Source organism: Ceratosolen solmsi, unplaced genomic scaffold, assembly GCF_000503995.2.
Source record: "Ceratosolen solmsi marchali unplaced genomic scaffold, CerSol_1.0 scaffold1, whole genome shotgun sequence".
NCBI lineage: Eukaryota > Metazoa > Arthropoda > Insecta > Hymenoptera > Agaonidae > Ceratosolen > Ceratosolen solmsi.
The window spans coordinates 11,018,167-11,039,012 of NW_011948415.1; the positions used below are offsets into that span (position 1 = coordinate 11,018,167).

The window sequence follows — 20,846 nt, forward strand, 5'->3', positions numbered from 1 at the left end:
TAATTCATTATTTTATTCGTAGATTTTGCAAAAGGTTTTATACTAAAAAAATTATTTTAGGGATGGCTAAAAGTAGGAAACTCACAAAAAGCTACTGCAGCCACTGGAATGAATGAAAAAAGTTCTAGATCTCATAGTATTTTTACCATTATTTTAACACAAACTCGATCTAAAGGATCTTCGAGTAGAGAAGTTGATGAAGTTAGTCGACGTAGTAAGATTAATTTGGTCGATCTTGCCGGAAGCGAAAGACTGAGCAATACATGTGCTAGCGGCAACAGATTAAGAGTAAATCATAATTAAAGAAAATAATTTATTAAAAATAGTTTATTATTATTTACTTACAAAGCAATTTTTAATTTTTAGGAAGGTGTCTCTATAAATAAATCACTTTTAACATTGGGAAAAGTCATTGGATCTCTTGCTGATAGTACAAATGATCGAAAGCGCAGTTTTGTTCCATATCGAGAATCTGTATTAACATGGCTTTTGAAAGTAAGAATATTTTTTTACTAAATTTTAATTTTATTTTCTATTAATATGTAGAAATTGTATAATAAATTATGAATATTTCACAATTACATTACTATCTAATCACAATTTATTAGGTTAATACACTTATAAATGATACAATTAAAGTGAAATCTTGCCAGATATTTTCAGTCGTCATATTTAATGCATTGTATCGGTGTAGTAGGTAAACATAGGGGAACGAATATAGATCTTCTTAGTAGAACATTTGCATTCTGATCCACATCTTTTGCATTGGTCGCCGCATTTGCATAGGTTGTTGCCACAAGATTTTGGCTTATCATTGTCTTTATCTACATATTAAATTTAAATTTATATTCAAATTATGTAAACAAACTATTCGTTTTCAAAAACTTACCGCTTTTTTCTTGAACGCGACATTTCTTTTTAATTGTTTTCCATACCATTGTTGGGGCTTGTGTATAGATGTTTCTTCTGTTATACACAAAATGTAGAAAAACACCGAGTTTAAAGTTATAAAAATCCAATAAAACTCGTATCTATCACTTTAAAATTTATTATCAGACAATTGTTATACGGTATGTGTAACGTGACTTACAAAGAAGTTCGTATCGGGCTATACAAATTACTATTTACGATTTCGCATCCAATAATGTGGTTATTCGCCTTAAACCCATGTTACACAATGTTGAGCATAAAATGTCCCTAATTTTATAGAAATTTTTTACATTCAGAATGCATAGAACAAATTAGCCTATCAAAAAACTTTTCATAAGAATACAAAATTATTATTATTTTCTAATATTCATTTGTGAACTTAGGTACAAAGAAATTTAGGAGATCAAAACATTTTCCACATTACATCTGGTAACATGGAGTTGTTAAGCTGTAGTGCCGTGCGCAAAAAGCGCGTGCGCATAGATTTAAATTTGCAAATAATGCTGGAAAAATTAACTAGAATATTTCTTAAAAAAAAAAAAAAATAAATAAAAAATGAAAGAAAAAAAATTTAAATTACATTTAAATACTACGTTAAAAGATGTTGTTAAATATGTTGATAAATAGTCGTTAAGTAAATTTTTTCTAATAAGTTTTTTCTACAAAAACCACTGTCGTATAATAATGATATTCATTAATTTGATTACTCATATAGTATGTTTTCATAATAATATTTATTTGATTTCATCGTAATTTTATATTTATTTAAAAATTAAAATATAGTACATGTCAAATTAATAATTATAAAATTATTTTCATTAAATAATTTAATATTTAAAACATACTTTGGAAAATGAATAACTCGTCGTGATATATTGATGGCGTTTATGTGATATAAAATATATTTTTCACGTCGAATGTTTATATGAAACTTGACAAATATGGAAGTAATAAACTTTTAGAACACTTATTAATAACAATTTACAGTAAATTCATTCTCAATTAATCATTAGTTAAATTTGTGCTTACGTAGATTCCAGTAGATTATTCATTACACGATCGCATGAAATAGAAAATATCGTTTTTCTAAATCATCATTTTTAATAAGTTTTCATGTAAATATATATATTTTTTTTTAATTTTGAAATCATATCGTTTTTATCAGTGATAATAATTGTCATACTTTGATGTTCATGTAAATTATCGATTAATTTTATAACGGAGTAAGATTTTATTAAATTAATATATATTTAAAAATTTTAATTTTCTCCTAGCGTTATTTATTTAAATAGAACTGAAATAAATGTACAAGAACATTTTTAAAACATTTATTTTTGAATTGTAAAATTTCATCCGTGGGGACGTCGAGAAGAATATATTAGAGGCTCTTTATTGAAATATTACAATCTAATAAGTTGAGGTAGTGTATTTACGTGGAAAGGTTAGAGAAAAAAAAATAACACAGCATAAGAGTATTTAACATAATTAGTTAGTTGATTTATTCAATTTAATAATAACTTGAATATTAAGATATTTTAAATATAATATTCGCAATATTATTTAATACCATATATATTTTCGCTTTCCCATTTTGCAAGGAAAAAAAATAATTCTGTCAAAATATTCATAAATTAAAAATAGTGTATAAAATTAGTTGCAAAGGATCATATATTTACAAATCAAACAATTAGTTTTAAGAGATTAATTTTAATCGATTAATTTAAATTAAAGTTCTTTTAAATGTTTGGCAATTCAGATTAATCATCTAAAAACAATCGATTTTTCTTATAAACTCATTGTATAAATTCATTAGCATTTTCAAAAATTGGAAATGTCTATGATATCTTCCTACGATTCGGATTTATTGATGCTCAATTCTATAATTGAATTTTACTGGTGTATATTAAAATTCACGACAAGATAGTATAATTTTTTACATTTTTAAATAGAATTCTTATGTTAGGCAAGTAATACTTGAAGATGAAGTTATTTTTTTCTTACTTTCATTATTTTGTATTGTTTATTTTTTGAATATTTGAAATGTAGATTATTTTGTTGTATGAAAACTCGAGTAATTTGATACGAAAATTTTACAAATAATTATTGCAGAATGTAAAATAATTTCTAAGGCGCAATTTAAAGCAAAAATACAATATAATATCAAACCTAATAATAATAATAATAATAATATAATTAAATTACAAACTATGTTGTTTCTAACTATTTTAAATCATTCCTTTTAAATGATTATATCGATTATATTATTACATTGATAATAAAATCCAAAATATTTAACTTGATCGTTTCCCTTCTATATATATATATATATATATATATATAAATATCATTACAAGTCGTGGGAATTTGTATAATTATATAATAAAATTAAAATAAAATATTCAAGTATTAGATGCCTAATCTAGTAAAGTGAAAAATCATAATCAGTCTTATTGAAGAAAAAAAAAGAATAAAAATAATATTTAGAATCTTTTCCATTTTTCTTAATAGACTATTCTTAAAACTATATATTTATATATATATATATATATATATATTTGTGTATGTATGTATGTATGTATGTATGTATGCGCGGATGCATGTATGTATTAATTTATATGTATATGTATATAATGCATATATACGCACTGTACAATGTACAATTATAATGTGAGAGCATGAAACGACACATGAAACGAATCAATACATTATTACTATGCCCGATTAAAGAAATAACATTGTTATAGTAATTTCGTAGATGCCATATTGCATGTCGTATACATTTTTAGAAGCAACAGAAAACAATTTTAAGAATAAATTTATGTTTTAACAATGATTCCAAGCGAAAGATTATCGAAAGAAAAGTAACTTGAATTTCATTTGAAAATGCTCGACTTGCTCGATCAAATCGATCTACTCGATCGTACTTTTGGAAAACAAAGCTTCCCGATCTCCGAACAGATGCTCCAGTCGTTTGCACACGGCAACGAAAATGATAATCCAAAGAAGCGATTCATGACGACGCTTAGCAGCAAATCAAGTTTTTATCGTGTCTTGCCAAACTTTTCTCTCAACACTATTCACGGGGACTATTGTATCGAAGCGGATATCGCGGAGGATTCATTTATCAACAGACGGATTTCATTGGTAGCGCCTGAGAGAGTTACCAATGTATGAATTGCGACACTCGGCATCTGGATAATCCAGGGACGAAGACTACCTGGGTGCCCGGCTTCGTCTCGGGCTCAACGATCTTCGTGTGCAAAACACATGTGTCGAATAATTTGTAACGTCGTCGCGCTCTCAGGCGCTCGTCGTCGCCTTCTTCTTGCCATTGAACTCCGGCTGTTCGTTCGGTTTCTCCTGCGCCTCGACTTCCTCCTCCTCCTCGCATATCTCGTTGCAAGAATTGTTGCGCGTCTTGCCCCGAATGTAGGCGGCCAAGCTGCGCCTTTTGTTCTCCTTGCACAAGTGGCAGGAGTCTTTGCTGCCGGAGTCGCGGTTTTGTTGCTGATGCTGCTGCAACTGCCGGTGATGATGGTACGAGGCTGCTTTACCTGAAAATATAGCAACCGTCGTTGTTACCGCTACCATTGATTTTCGAGTTCCAATATTATTATTACTTCTTCTCGAGGATTTCCCCGAGTTGAGATAAACTCTATTGCCTCTGTTGCACTACTGGGACATAATTGTAAATTCTATTTATGTCAATAAAAATTTCCGTGTTTACAGGTTTTGCATCTATGAGAATGTGCTACTGAATTTGAATTAAATAATAAACATGTAGGCACGTATGATAGTCGACTCCCTTTCGCTCGTTTTATTGATATAATAATCAGCAGACGAAATTGTTAATTCCAGTTAATTTAGAACTTTTAGGATAAACAAGCGAGCGATAATTGTTAACGGACGTCTGAATGTTTTTAGTAACGGATATAATTTTAGAATGTACTTCGCCTAAGTAGTTGTTAATTTTTTTGTTCATTGTATTTACAATGAGTGTAATGTGTGATTTAATCTTTGCATTGAAAATTTTAATGATTAATATTTATCAATGTTTCGGGCTTTGATTGAGTTGGTATTTGATTACACTGTAGATAAAAAGAAATAACAAGAAAGAAAATAATAATAATAATAATAATAATAATAATAATAATAATAATAATAATAATAATTAATACGCCTTTGATTAAAAGTTAGAATAGAGCGATGAAAATCAAATAGGGATCAAATTATAAACGATCGGTGTTCTCATTGAAAATTAATTTTAATACCGCAGCAACGAGAAACGCGTAATCTAAACGCCTAGCTGCGGTCGACTACATAATTAATAATCCATATTATTATATAAATATCGCGTTTGAAAGTTATGGGGGGGGGGGGCAAAAAAGAAGAAAAAATGCTACTTTCTTTCAATTCGAAATTTGATTTATCGGTCACACGAAGAGAACGGATGTTTTGTAAAACGCGCGATTACCTCATTCAAGCGCAAGAGTATTTAAAATAATTATGCAACGCGTTTTGACGTTTTGACGTTTTGACGATTAGGAGGGAAAAAAACTTTTTTTTATCTCATCGGTGGATCGAACTACAAAGCCACAATTCGCTATCAAATCACAACACAAGATAAATAGTAAATACGATCGCTAAGATCACGTATCGTGCTCCCGTAAAAATTCACACCTACGCCCTTGAGAGCGATTTCGCAAAGATTCGTCGTCCGTCCTCGATCTTAATCGATCGAATTTTACCGCCGCCGTCGCCGAGACCGACACTAGAGCGGACATCAGCGACGAGCAGTGACGTAATCGAGTCTCTCGTACGAAAGAATTGTGGCGCAGAAGTGCAGTTGGCGGCAACCCTTGAGGACGTCGGGCCTGCGTTTGCGCACTGCCTGACATTGCCTCCGATCGGCGCTTATGGCCTACTTGGAAAAGAGCGGAGGGTGTAGCGACGATACCATCGTCCCTTTCATTCTCCTCGCTTCGCTCCCTATTGAATTTATACTCTCATGCGTAAATGCGCTCACCCGCGGTGTAGCAGCAGCAGCAGCAGCAGCACCAGCAGCAGCAGCAGCAGCAGCAGCAGCAGCAGCAGCAGCAGAGACGCTTTATTATACTACGCATTTATTGCACGACGCATTTACGTGAGTGTGTGCGAGCGTACGAGCGAGCACGGCCGAAGAGCAGTTAGGCTCGTTTTGTTGATTGAGCGGAATAAAATTTCGGCAAATATCGCGATCTTATTGAGAGGTGAAAATACGATTGCCGTTAAGCCTTACGTCATCGCAATCGGAATTTATCTTTAGCGGTATTTGTACATTGCTCGTGCATTAAACCGTTTAATTATCTTTGTTTGTCAAAAAGCTGCGGCTTTATAAATCTTAAGCACGAAAGCATAATCTCGTTGAACTTACAAAAAAAGTCGGCACGACTTTCAAGCGCGCGATCTCTAACGAGTCGTCCTCGCTTTCATTTTACTTTTCTTTTGATCCTCCCATCGCATCTTATGGCAGACGACCATCGCTCGCTCAATAATAAATAGGACTCGAAATTTTTTTTATCAGCCGTCCGTCACTTACCACTACCAGCCACTACACCGTAGATTCACGTAGACCGAAGCGAAATAGACGGATCGGAGAGGTACTCGCAAGGCAGAACTCGAGCAACACCCGAATCTAACAAGTCCCCCCCCCCACTCCTCCTCCTCCTCCTATCCTCCTCTATTTGTCTCGGTTACTCGTAACTCTCGTCGCCTTTCACTATAAATAGCCTCCGGGCCGCGGGGAAGATAAACGTCGTTGACCTCGATTTCCAACCTTTGTGAGCCGGGCGTTTGAATGTCGATTAGACGAAGACCAGCTACTCTCGCTTTATCCTTACTATTGTCACGTGCGGCGTATCTAGGGTTAAGGGCCCGATGGGCCGTTGCAGCACGACATTTGTCATAGAAATCGACTTTTCTTGTTTTCTTCTTCTTTACCTTGTAGCACAAAGCCTATCCGTTCGTCAGCGGGTAATGTTTGCAATTTTATTCTCATCCTTGGCAAAAGGATAATTGTTATGGGCTTTCGTTTTTGTTACGTTAACGACTAAGATAGGCTCGTCATCGAGCTCCAAATCAATTTATGCGAATTTCAGAGGAAGTGTCAATCCCCTTACAATTCGCATTTGTGTATTTTCATCGAGAATGACACGATAGTAAGTGCAAAAGATATGCAAAAGATAATAACGAAAAGTAATACATCCGATGACTAGATTCTTATTACGTTTAAAATTAGCTTTACATCAAATTAACATACTATTTATAGATGGATAAATAATTCTCCAATATGCCGTTAATCGTCTTATTGAGCTGTAATCCATTTAAAGTACTTTGGCAATATAAAAAATATAACGAAAAAGTGTCACGGTAATAATAATTGATTAAATATATATATATCTTAAAATAGATGAGCAATTATAAACAAAGTAATTCCACAATACAGAATAAAGATAATCGCTCGAATATGATTGTGCATGGATTTTACGGTTTCTTTGTATATCTTGATAAGCTTTTTTAAGCACAATTTTTCTGCGTAAGTCCTATTTTACTCATTTAGTAAAGCAAACAACAATCGGTAACGCGTATAAAAATAAGAAGTTCTTTGAACATTCTTCTCTTAATTAACTGTCGTGTAATAATATTTTTTTACTAAATAAGCGATCTTTCGTAAACGGCGCGATAATTACTTCAATATTTATATTTACTTAATCTTAAAATGCCGACAGATAACGCATTTACTATTTATTTATATTTGTTTTCATATGTTTTGTACATAATTAATTGAAGAGAATTAACGAGTGCTCTCGCGTACGTGCCACTTAAATTATACATTCCAATATTTGAAATTAAAAAGAAAAAAAATATCGAATTATTTTGTATTTTATGTATTGCGGATCGCGTGGAAACCACGAAAGAATGTACACAGACGCGCGCGCGCGTATTACATTAAATTTTGAATTAGCTTACGAGCGCGCAAACTGTACACGCGATGCAAATATAAGCAACTAATTAAATCGCGGTTTTTTTTTTTTTTTTTTTTTATATACAGTATAGCGCTGCAAAATATCAAAACATTTTGACACATATTTCATGAGATTTTATTTAGAATTGTGGCAAATGGCGACTTGCCAATTTTTCAAAGTTTACGATCAAAGCTCACACGAGCGTACTAGAGAGGAACTTTCATTTTTTTTTCTCCGAATTTACAATTGTCGAAGATATTTCGTGTTGATAAATAGCGAATGGCAATTAGTAGCTTGATTATGAAAAGCTTTGTGTGAAGCTCACAGGTGTGTGAGCTCAAATGTGAGTAGGTTCGGTGAACTCCGCAGGTGGCTTAAGTATTCTTTTTTCATCCGTTATTCTCTCCATAGGGATTTGATGAATTGCGTTTCGACTTATACCCTTTTAAAATGCTGATCATTGACTCGACGAAAAATAATATTGATAAGTTGCTCTTATCGCGGTAGGGGGAATACGTAATGATTCTCGGCAGAATAAAACGTACGCATCGGTGTTTGGGACATTCATCTCAGCTCGTTCGGCTGTTTATGCGCACTCGATAATAGCTTCACCTTCACCCAAAAACGGCCGATTTACAAAAACGGCGCCTCTACCTTTAGCCAGCGACAGATTGGCAAAATAATCCGAGGCCAAGTCGCGCAGTTCCCCCGCCTACGATTGTAATTAAGGGTAGAAGAGGGAGGACGAGGGAAATAGGTATGCGCCATGCGTATGGATCACGACGAGGACATGAATGGATGGAGAAGAGTGCGCGCGCACATTCTCGGTCTGCCTTCGACTTTGTGTCGCGTCGAGCGAGTACGCTGCTGGCCGAAGGATTCGACTAAGCCGAGATTGCTCTCGAAGTCGTCACATCGTCTGTCTGGTCTTCTTCCGCGTTAATCGACACGGTGAGTGTACGCGATGTAAATATTGATAAGAGCCGAGGGGGGATTCGTGCGCGTGGATGGGCCGGGCCGGGCCGGGCCGGGCCGGGCGGGGGGGCGGCGGGAATGACGATGCGCGCTAAGCGGCACCGCATCTTCTGGTACATCTGGTCACGCATGGGAATATGGAATTGAATTTTGGGAAGGAAGTTTCGACGACTCAATGGCTGCTGTGACAAGTGGCGAAACTCGCTGTGAGCCTTGCGACGCAGTCGCACTCGATGCTGCCGAGCTCCATCGGCAATCGCCGAAATCTCAGGAACGAAGGAGCCCGATAAGCCATGTCCCTTACAGAGGTCGCAAGGACCGCGAGCTTACGTTATGTCGAGACTCCCCCCTGGTTCGCTCTAGAATCTTCTTAATCCGGGACTCAGGCACCGGTAAAAGAGTTCCGTTGACTTTTTCGAGTCCCAAGCGTGCAAATGTCGCCGCGGAAAGCGCGTGTTTACAAAATGCCGCGTTTAATGCGTGCGTGAGAATACCTGTGAGAATACCTACGAGAATACGTGCGAGAATACGTGCGAGGCTGTGATGTTATTGTCTCGGTCGAGCGTTTTAGGCGGTACACGGGCGGCCGGTGCGGAGGAGTCGAAGATAAAATTGAAAATTGCTTACGGATCAGTGGTTTGGGAAAAGAGCGGGCGGGATAAGTACCGGGAAACGAGAAAATCGATGGCACGAGCCCGGTGGAAATGAGGTGGGGGGATGGGGAGAGGGGGGACGAAAAAGACACCAACCGTCGTCGAAGTAGTTCCTGTTCCAGGGCTGCTCGTAGTCTCGGTACTGGGGGCTGCGGAAGGAGCCGAAGGTGAGGACCTCCGGTATGTAAACGAGGTCCATCCTTGTGTGCGACCGGCGTGCGTGGAACGTCAGCAAGAACGAACAACCCCCCGAATCGTCGTCGAGCGCGCGTTGCCAAGAGTCGATGATGGTCGCGGTGTCGGACCGCCGGACTACGACTGTCGGTCCGCGGATTGAGCCGCGCGCATATAACCGTCGGCGCCCGGCGAGCCCCTTCCCGCGCTGCGGCTCACTATTCCGCCCCCCCCCCCCGTCGCCCCCTTATAATCCCCCTCTCCCCTCATACCCGAGTCCCATACGTCTCCGCCTCGCCCTCGTAGCCGAGTAGGTGCCACTGCTTACGTGTCGATCTCCACGCGTGATCTCTTCTCTCTTTCTACCCATCGAGGAGTTCGGGATGCTGGAACGGGATGCTCATGTGGGATCAGATAAAAAAAGTCGAGCCACGAGCAGCGGCACCTGATGCAAAGTTAAGCGATCGAGCTTCTCTGTACCCGACGACCGCCCCTTCCATCGTTTTGTTATTTGTTAATCTTTGGGGAAGCCGTTTTACCACTTTTTCACCATTTTGATGGAAAATTTGAACGAAAAAGCAAAAACCCCTTTATGATGATTACCGCCTGTGTGATTTTTAATATAAATATTATCGTAAATTGTATTGTGACGTACATGAAGGTGACAATATGCGCAAACATGTGCAATACCAAAGCTTTGTTATGTAAATTTACGTTTGATTAACCTGTAGTATTTAGTTTATCTTAAATAGATTGCTCGCAGCCTCTCGTTCTATTTCCCTCCTACAAGGTCAAGTAAAAAGGCTTTTCATTTACTATACCTTGGACGCATTATTATGGCTTTCTCTATCCCTTTTGACTGACTGCCTCTCTTATTTTTCTCTGTGGTTCAAACGTTCGCGCATACGCGCACGTACACTTCTTTGCCTGTCTCTCTCTCTCTCTCTCTCTCTCTCTCTCTCTCTCTCTCTCTCTCTCTCTCTCTCTCTCTCTCTCTCTCTCTCTCTCTCTCTCTATATATATATATATATATATATATATATATATGTGTGTGTGTGTGTGTGTGTGTGCGCGTATTACTGCCTCCCCACTCTTTGTCTCTGTACGCTTTTGAATTGCACAATTAACCCCATGTTATTCTAAGAATATATAACAAAAATATGTCGAAACTTCGACAAAACAACGATTTAACGAATCATTACTTTGTACTTTTTTTGCACATTTGGTCGAATATAGCAACTAAAGAGCACTCGTCAGCTTGTATATGAGAGTACTAAGTCAGGATAATTTTGGCAAAATTCTATGAATATTTGCAGCTACATTTTTTATCGTTCTATCGGTTATATAAATATTTCTATTAGGAGAATAACAATTAAATAAAATAAACAAAATTGATGGGCACTCTTTTAATATTAACCCTTTTTAACACCTAAAACTCCTGCCATTTTTAAATCATTTGTTTCAAAACTTATTCTCTACTCGATAAAATATTCCGATGAATTGACTTCGCTTTATAATATTGTGGTTTAAAATTTCCACTCTTTAAGCAATAAATAAAATATGTACCCGATAAAATATCTATATATTAAATTATATATTATTTAGAATATCTATTTTATAGGCTTTCATTAAGTATGTCAATATCTAAAGAGCGCGCAATTGTGATCTAATCTACAACTAGAGCTTTGGGTTTAATTAAACTTTTCATTATTTCAATACATCCAATGAGAAAATGTCAATAGTCAAAGAATTTAAAATCGTAATATTCTTAAGAACGTAAAACTAGAATTCTACGCAGTAAAAATATGGCGCTTCCATTCTCTACTCTACTCTTTACATAAGCCTACACGTTGTCTGGCTCTCATTTCTTTACAACTACTAAAGCATTATTATTATTATTGTTTTTGTGAATTTCACATTTGACAAAATGTACATAATTTTTTTTTTGTTTTTTCTTTGCTTTATTTTTTGTTTTGGTTTTTGTTGTTGTTATTATTATTATTATTATTATTATTATTATTATTATTATTATTAACTACGACTTTGTTCATGTGAGCGATATTATTACGCTTTTATATACGAACATCAGAATCACGATTATTTTATTATTTTACTGTATTACAAATAAAGGCAAATCTGTAATATTGCTAACAGTAAGGGAAACGTTAAAAATCTTAAAAATCTGTTAGGTTAGAATATCAAGGGCATGGTTACGCGTTAAATAATTATTTATCTAGTTTATATGGTAATTGAATTTATTACATAATCAAGTATCATTGCCCTTCTAATATTACAATATAAATTGTATAATTAAAAATATTATTTATTTTTGTCAAAGATAAATAAAAATTAAATAAAAAAACGTTAATTATTTTTCTTCGATTCGAAATAATGCATATAAAAATTTACACCCAGACATTTTAAAAATAGTTTAGTTAATAATTATGTACCTTTCTTTAAAGATATTATTTATAAAAGTAATTTATAATATAAAAAATATGTTATTATGTTTAAAACAGACATACAAGTAAAAGTAAAGAAAATACTTTATTTATATTTTGCATAATTTTTTTTTTTTTTTAATACTTTGACTTGCATTACTTCAAGACAAATGATTCCCTTGAATATAAGATAGCTTAGAAATAAATATTTACAAACATAAAAGAACACAATTTTATCGGCTCTTCACATCTAACATTACCTTAAAAAGAAGCTACTACTATTATCCGTGTCCTCACATCGTCCTCACATCGTCCTCACATCGTCCTCGAATCGTCCTCACATCGTCCTCGCATCGTCCTCGCATCGCTCTGACAAAACATGGAAATCAATGATATATTTTCGCCGTGTTGAATATAATTTATATAATTGACTAAAGTTTATCCATTAATGCCGCGTCACTAAGAAGTTACATTTATATTTAATAAATAATGGAATTTTTGTTAATAATTAAATCTATTATTTCTTTCGACGAAGGTATTTAAGTGATCAACACCAATTATTTTCGCTATTCATTCCTAAATGTTTAATAGATAAACGATTTAATTGTTCTAAAAATTATTTAATAATGTTTATGTATGTAATAATTAAATTTTATTATATTTATTTCATAGTTATTGGGAATTGCTCTCTCTCTCTCTCTCTCTCTCTCTCTCTCTCTCTCTCTCTCTCTCTCTCTCTCTCTCTCTCTCTCTCTCTCTCTCTCTGTATGTGCACATATATTATATAATCTTGCTTTCTATTGAAAATATAAAATGTGTAAACTTCTTTTTGAACCGATTATTATTAAATTTTTCTCTGAAAATGTTTTGATATAATTTCAAAATAAACATTGCGTACAAAGTTTTATTTCAAGAAGAAGAATTATTTATTTATATCATTAGTTTTATAAAACATAAGCTTTAAAAGCAAACATATATGATATTATTTGCATTAACTGTTAATATATAATTTCATTAATTTCATTATCAGAAATGCACGATTGATGTATCTTATAAATTATTCTTAGAGTCAGAAAAAATTATCATCTAATAAAAACATAAATAACTTATATATAAATTGATCACTGTCATTTTTTAGAGAATTAATTCTTGCCATAATTAAAACAGATAATCACGTCGATCTAAATTAACATAGCAAGTTTTGTATCTAATACATTATTAATGATTTATCGGCAAATATCACTTATTCAGTGTTTATGAAACTAAATGGCTTTTGCTAAAAAACAAGTGAATTAGGATAAATGATAAATAAGACATTATGATACTCTTTATGTTTGAAAAATTTTCTGTATTACAATTGCAGACTCACAGGATTTGATCCATCTGAATCGCACTGAATTGTATTATGTAAATTATATTCATAATTATTAAATAAAAATAATATAATTATATATTATTAAAATATACCTATGATTTACGGTATCATTATAAGATATGTTTCAATTTATTTATGATTAGATAAAATTGAATTTTTTTTACGGGCTCTAAACGTTTTGAAACAAATTTTTAATTTATATATAAATCATTTTAATAAATTCATAAGAAATATGTGATTATTTTATGGCAAATAAAATGTAATAATGATTTTATGTTAAATTTTCACGTTATGAAGTTAAAAGTTTATCTGAATTAAGTTTATTTTACTTTAATTAATTGATCAAAAATACATTTGGTGAACAATATCAATTGAATTTCAACAAAAATTCATATTCATATTGAATTTAAGTTTTGTATTATCTAAATTTTATTCAACTATAATTCACTACTATTAATTCAATGCTCGTCTGATATTAATTTTAATTTAGATTATATTTGTATTTAAAACTACAAGAATGCTGTTTATATAAAATTTACTTTTTATTAGCCTTAATTATAATCGTTATTCGACGAATTATGTTAGATATCTTATCAGATTGTTAATACATTTTGTATCTGATTATACATTTTATATTGTTTTAAAAACAATGGAATGCATTCTTTTATTATAAAATGCACAACAATGTTTATTTTATTTAAATTATTTTGTATTTTTTAATGTTTAGTTATTATTTTTAATTCTTGTATCAACTTGTGTCAATAGTTTTGTCACCAGACAATAGTAAACATTAATGTTTCGTGTGAATTTTTTTTTTTGTTTATAAAAAATAACTGATTGTTCGCAAATTAAAACAACAGTTTTACAGTTTAAATATTTATTATTATAATAAATTTATATAATAAAAAAATAAAAATAAAAATATATCTGACGTTATCAAATATTCACCGATTATTATACCTTTTAATTATTCATTTTATAATCAAAGTTTAATTTACTTAGATTGTTAACTTGTTCTGCAAATAAATATCCAATTTTAAGTCAAATAATTATACTTATTTATTAAAACGATAATTAAAATATTTCTATTGTTTGAAGAAATTCAATTCGTAATAACATTTTATGTAAATTTTTTATACCAAAATCTTGACAAATATTAAAGGCGCTAAAATATTTAATAAAAAATAATTTCAATTATAAAAATTAAATTACAATTGGTTTAATTCATAAGCTCGTAGTATGGAAAATATGCTATTAGTATTACAATAAAAATATATTATCTTTGTATGGCAGGGTAGATGTTCCATTAATATTGTGATTGTAATTTAATAAAATAAAATAAAATAAAATAAAATAAAAATATACGCTTATGGATTATTATCTGCAATTAAATAATAATCTTCAATTTTAGTTTAATTAACAGAATCATTTATAAAAAGTATTTACAAAATATAATGCAAGTGTAGAAAATTTTGTGACTTGTTAATTAGTTCATCACACATACAGTAAATAATTCAATTAAATAAATATTGAAATCTATATAATAAAAACGATATTTTATATTCAAATTGATTATATCTTAAATATTTAAGATAATTTTCATTGTTATTATGAAGACATTAATTAACAACTATTCATATTATCATTGCTTGGTTTAATAGTTTTTTATTTGTAGTTTCCAATTTCTCATTTAATTCGACAAATTTTGTTATTTCGTAGTATTAGATGGATCTTTATTAATATATCATTTCAAAGAATATACATATTCATTCCAAGCTAAGGTTATTAATGAAAGTATGGAAAAAAATTTTTATTGTGAATTGGTGAAGTTACTCGTAATGCAACAGAAGATGCAAGAATAACAATACTTTGTAGGAAATTATTAATAAGAGAAATAGGATAATGTAATTTTTTTCCTGGTATAATAAAATTATATGTTCTTTCAAAAAAAAATTATAAATATTTTAATAATGATACGTACTTTTTATATTATCTTATTCATAATAATATACATTTTCAAATTACTTCAGTTAATTATTTTCTTTAGTTTTTGTTCTATTATTATTTCCACATATTTTATTAGATGTATATTAATATTTTTAAATATTTTGACTTTATTATGAAAAAATCATATACAAGGATAATTATTATTTATATTAATAAAATAGAATATTATTTTAACGTAATACTTTGATACATTTTTTTTTTTTAATTTATTCCAATTTAAAATGTAAACTCTATTCTCCGGAAATTTTCTCAACTTGTCTAATAACAATATATATATATATATATATATATATATATATATATAATGTGATTTATCAAAGTTAAGATTTATTATTCCGTATAAAGCTTAAGTAATTTGAGAAACTTATATTGTAAATAAATAATAAAAGAAAAAAATGGTGACGTAAGTGACGTTCATATATAAATATTTTTATTTCATAAATAAAAAAAATTAAAAGAAAAAAAATACTTCTTTATTGTTAATAAAAAGAAAATATATATTTAATTTATGATGACTTCTTTAATGCATTGGAAACTGTACAATTATGAAAATTACGTACGCGATAGTTTGAAAAATGCCTATTAATGAATCTAACTGCGTCAATCTTTAAAATACTTTTAATTTGAATTAAATTCATTCTATTTTTTAAATAGTTTTCATCGCGTATTAATCAACATATATTATAATTGAATGGTCGAATCATCCGATTCTGATGTAAAGCTCAAATTTAACATTGAATTATAATTAAACTCGGAAATTATCTTAAACATTTAATTCATTATTTCAAATTTGCCTGCATTAAACTGTAATAAGTTAACCAAGTGTACGAAAACTTAAAATACAGATATAAAATCATATAATAGTTTATACATCGTAACTGAAACACTTTGCTCTGCTGGATTTGTGTATGTGAAAAACCAGTACTTTAAAATGCGACGTAATAACTATGGTTAAATATAGACTCCGAATTTTTACACTAAGGGATCATGAGCAAAATAAAAAGAAGTTATACATGTGATTCATTGTATATTTTTTAAGCGAGTGACGCATACAAACCACCGTACTTCCGACTTATAAAGCGATGGTAGATTGGATATGTTTGCGTGCAATAGTGCGGTAAACGAGAAGAGACAAAACCGGTTTCATACCAACAACATACGAGTACGAACTTTTTATTCGCATTTTTTCTTTTTACCTTTTCCAGACACGAAACTCGAGAATCGTTAAATTTTACTCTCCTAATAAGGCGCATGTGGAATACTTTTACAAAATTAAGATTTCAATTACAATTACAATTATATAAATAATTAAATTATACATATTTTCTTTTCATGCCCTAGTATATGCAATATTGATTTTACACAAAATTTTCAGTTGTGTTATATGGACGATTTATTTACGCTTAGGATTTCATAAGGATCGGTATTTTGATAGATTTTTAATGCAATAAAGTCACGGATTAAGCGGATACGAACTGTTACGTAGCTAAGTAAAGGAATTAAAAAAAAAAAAAAAAAAAAAAACAATTTTCCTATAGAAATAATACAATTTGTTGCGCGATTCATACAATACAATCACTACGTGATTATTTACGTTGTTGAGCTTTTTATTTCACTATCATACGTACGAGTTTGAGATAAGAAATATAAATTTCAATATAAATATTACAAACTTAAATCAACTCTAGATAATTAAAGCTAGAAAGTAATGTTTTGAAACTATATGTAATATACTGACAGCATAATAATTCAAATTCCATACAGTGATAACTGTATACTAATCATCTTACTTGAAAGCATATAAATAATGCTTTTGTAAACTATTTAAATGTAAATATATCATTAGTGGCATAAAGTAAAATACTCTGCTTGTGGATAAATAAACATTATTTAAAAACATTGTGACGTTAATTGCAATATTAATATTTTATCAGTTACAGACTGTTTTATGATATAATTATTTATATTTTATTATCAGTAACGTCTTGCGAAATAAAATTAAATTAAAAGAGATAGAATGTTAAATTATAAATTATTATCTTCTTAATCAAGTTTATTTTGTCTTAATAATGTAATTAATATTTTAGAATTAATTTGTTAGAATCGATTGGTATAAAGAATTTACTGGTATTAAGATACGTAAAACTAATTATTAACTTATGTGCGTAATAAATTTACATCTCAATGTATTAGTTGTTTACTAGTTTGATCAGTTTATTACACATTATCTGGCATTTAAAAATATAATCGTCGCGTAATAATAAATATTGAACAAATACCGAAAAATACTATCAAGAGTCATAATTCGTAATTGATGAATTAGTGAAAAATTGCACATCTTTATTTAGATTATAACGTCGATTAATAATATATTCATTAATAATATATTCTAATTTATCATATTTGAACTATTACAGAGATAATAAATCTTATAAATTATATAAAGGATTCTTTCGATCATCCGTTTTTCGACTTTGGTATATTAGACACTTAATAAATTTGGAAAACCAAATAGATAAATTAAACATTTGTAATATTTGAAGTAATTGTTTTTCATTAGCATTTATGTGTAAATTTTTGACTACTTGTAAGTAAAAATTATTTATATTTTCAGACAAATACTGTCTTTCTATAGAATCTTTTCTTTATATTTAGATATTTATATTATTGACGTAAACAAAATGATCTTGAAATGTATAATAACATTATATTTATATTTGCGTTATTTAAATAATTGGTGATACTCGTTATTAAATATTAACTGTGAATAGCATATATATATATATATATATATATATTTTTTTTTTTTTTTTTTTTTTTTTTTTATTTAATAATTATACTACCATAATGATGACAAATTTTACTTAATTAAAAAATAAAAAATATTAATATATAATCTAACTATTAAAATATTTTTTGCTATAATTTACAAATTTTAATTTTGAAATAAATTAATAATGAAAAAAGAGGATAATCTTTTACGTTTTATAAATATTAATTATTATTTAACTCTAATATGAATACTATAAAAATTAAAAAATATTTATGATAATGATAAAACTTATAATTATTTTGACAGTTTTAATATTTTTATGATTACCACTTGTGTAACAAAAATGTTACGAAACTCAAATTAGTCTTAAAAATCGAAATATTGACACGAAACTAAAATTTTTATAACTCAACAATTCATTATTGAAATCATTTTCATTGTGTCTTGAACTATTACAATATCTGCACAAAAAAAAAATAAACATTGAAATAAACGTTTTTGAGTAAAATTCAAATTGATATTTTCAGTTTAAGCTTTCATGCTATATTTAAATTTATATTATTTACATTAAAATCATGAATCGTTTAACAAATTAATAGCTTCAAAGCTATGCAAATATTGTGCAAATTTGTTTGTTTCACTTTAAATTGCCATCTCATTTACCATTTTCGAACAAACTGTAAATGTATGATGTACTTTTGTTGACCTTAAAAATTAAGCGACATTTTGTAATTACATCCAAGTGAAAGTTATAAAACAAATGTTTTGCGCAAGTTTTAGATAAGGCTATCACGGAAAATAAATGTGACGAACAAATTAGTACTTTCCCAAAAAAAATTTGTTATCGTTTAATTGGAAATACCTAAATTTCGGAAGCAAATCGTTGTCCATTAAATGAATCGATGATCTATTTTCATTATTTGTAAATGAAAATAAAATACTATTGCTCGATTAACATACAAAATAATGTGTTATAGATAAAAGTTTAATTCATAAATTGCTTTATGAAGGGGTGTTGAGGTGTCTTTAAGAAACTTTTTATCTTTACGTACAATAGAAAGGACGAGGAAAACGTCCTTATTATTTAAAGTTTAAAATTCTCGTAGATAAACTCGAATTTATTAAACATTTCTTATATTCTTTTTAATTTGTCGATTCTATTTAATCGGCAGAAATAAATATATAACGATGCTTTATCAATAATTTGGACGTTCGATTAAAATAATAGAACACCTTAAGAATAACAGTTTTTTTTTTTTTTTTTTTTTTTTTTTTTTTTGTTTTTTATAAACCTATTAATTATTACGCTATGTTTGTTAATTAAAATATTTCAAATTATTTCGTAAATTACTATTAGCAGTACTATAAGAATGAAAAATAGATAGGTAAGATGTAAATTATTCGTCGTTGGTGTATTTAATGTAATTTGCAAATAAGTACATTTTGTTTTACCTAACATGTAAATACGTAGTGAAGTAATATAACATAAGATGATATATTTGATCTTGCGATTTTAGAACTTGTATTTACATTGCGATAATGTTCTACCAAATAGCCTTCAATTATGTTTACATAAGATCGATAAATGAATTTTTCAATTCACTCGTGTCGCTTATAACCAATATTCTGAGAAATCGTTATTTAAACTTTTTTTTTTATTGATCGACGCGTGTGGAAATTATATATAAAATATAAAAAAAATTGTTTAATAAATATGTTCGTTTATGCACGTATAAGAATCCCCTACACACTACGGGACTATTTCCATTGTCGTTGAATTAAATTTTGCGTTAAAAGTACCAAATAAAAATAACGTAATTCGTATATTTTTTTTTCTTTTCTTTTTTTTTTATTTTTTTTTGGGCTCATAAATTTAATCTATATGAAAAATAAATATAAAGATTAAATTTTTCAAATTTTTGTATATTTCAATTTTACGTGTGACTATATATTATCAGTGTTAACAAACCGATAATTTTACTTTATACTTAAATATTTGAGAGAATGTCATTTGACCTACACTTATTATAGATGACATAAATTGAATAAATTTCATTTATAAAATAAACGAATTTCGATTTATTGTAGGGGATAATCTAAAAGTAATATAGAAATCCATTCTTATGTTTTCTATAATTCCTTTTACAGTGTAGAAGAAAGAGCATAAGATGCATTTTTCTGCACGTACACAAAAATATATAAGGACGAAATATTTATTGTTTATTGAATTGAGTAATACTTTTATAACTGTATTTTAAGCTAAACTGTTGTATAAATGTCAAAGATATAATATATACAATAGACCATATATATATATATATATATATATATATTTAATGATTCTGTTTACAGTTATGACAATATTCCGAAATATTTTAAAAAGAATGAAAAAAAAAAAGAAAAAATTGATATAAAAACAGATGAGCTTATACATTTTTTAATTATACTGGAATACATTCAATAGTGACTGTGATTTTAATTTTATAATATATATATATATATATATATATATAA

General features: G+C 29.8%; 2 protein-coding genes across 2 annotated transcripts in view; one reads left to right on the top strand and one right to left on the bottom strand.

Annotated features, from left to right (window-relative positions):
* neb (kinesin family member nebbish) overlaps positions 1–20,846 on the top strand; it is a 30,317-nt gene that overhangs the window by 1,844 nt on the left and 7,627 nt on the right. Inside the window, exons 4-5 of the mRNA XM_011495537.1 lie at positions 61–288; positions 367–495. Coding sequence (XP_011493839.1) covers positions 61–288; positions 367–495 — 357 coding nt within the window. The remainder of the gene's footprint in view (positions 1–60; positions 289–366; positions 496–20,846) is intronic.
* On the bottom strand, positions 3,855–9,869 carry LOC105368813 (fledgling of Klp38B). Its single transcript, XM_011507941.1, has 2 exons — positions 9,659–9,869; positions 3,855–4,484 (listed from the first exon to the last, which is right to left on the bottom strand). Exons 1-2 carry the CDS (start codon positions 9,759–9,761, stop codon positions 4,231–4,233), a joined length of 357 nt encoding a protein of 118 aa, XP_011506243.1. The 5' UTR covers positions 9,762–9,869; the 3' UTR covers positions 3,855–4,230.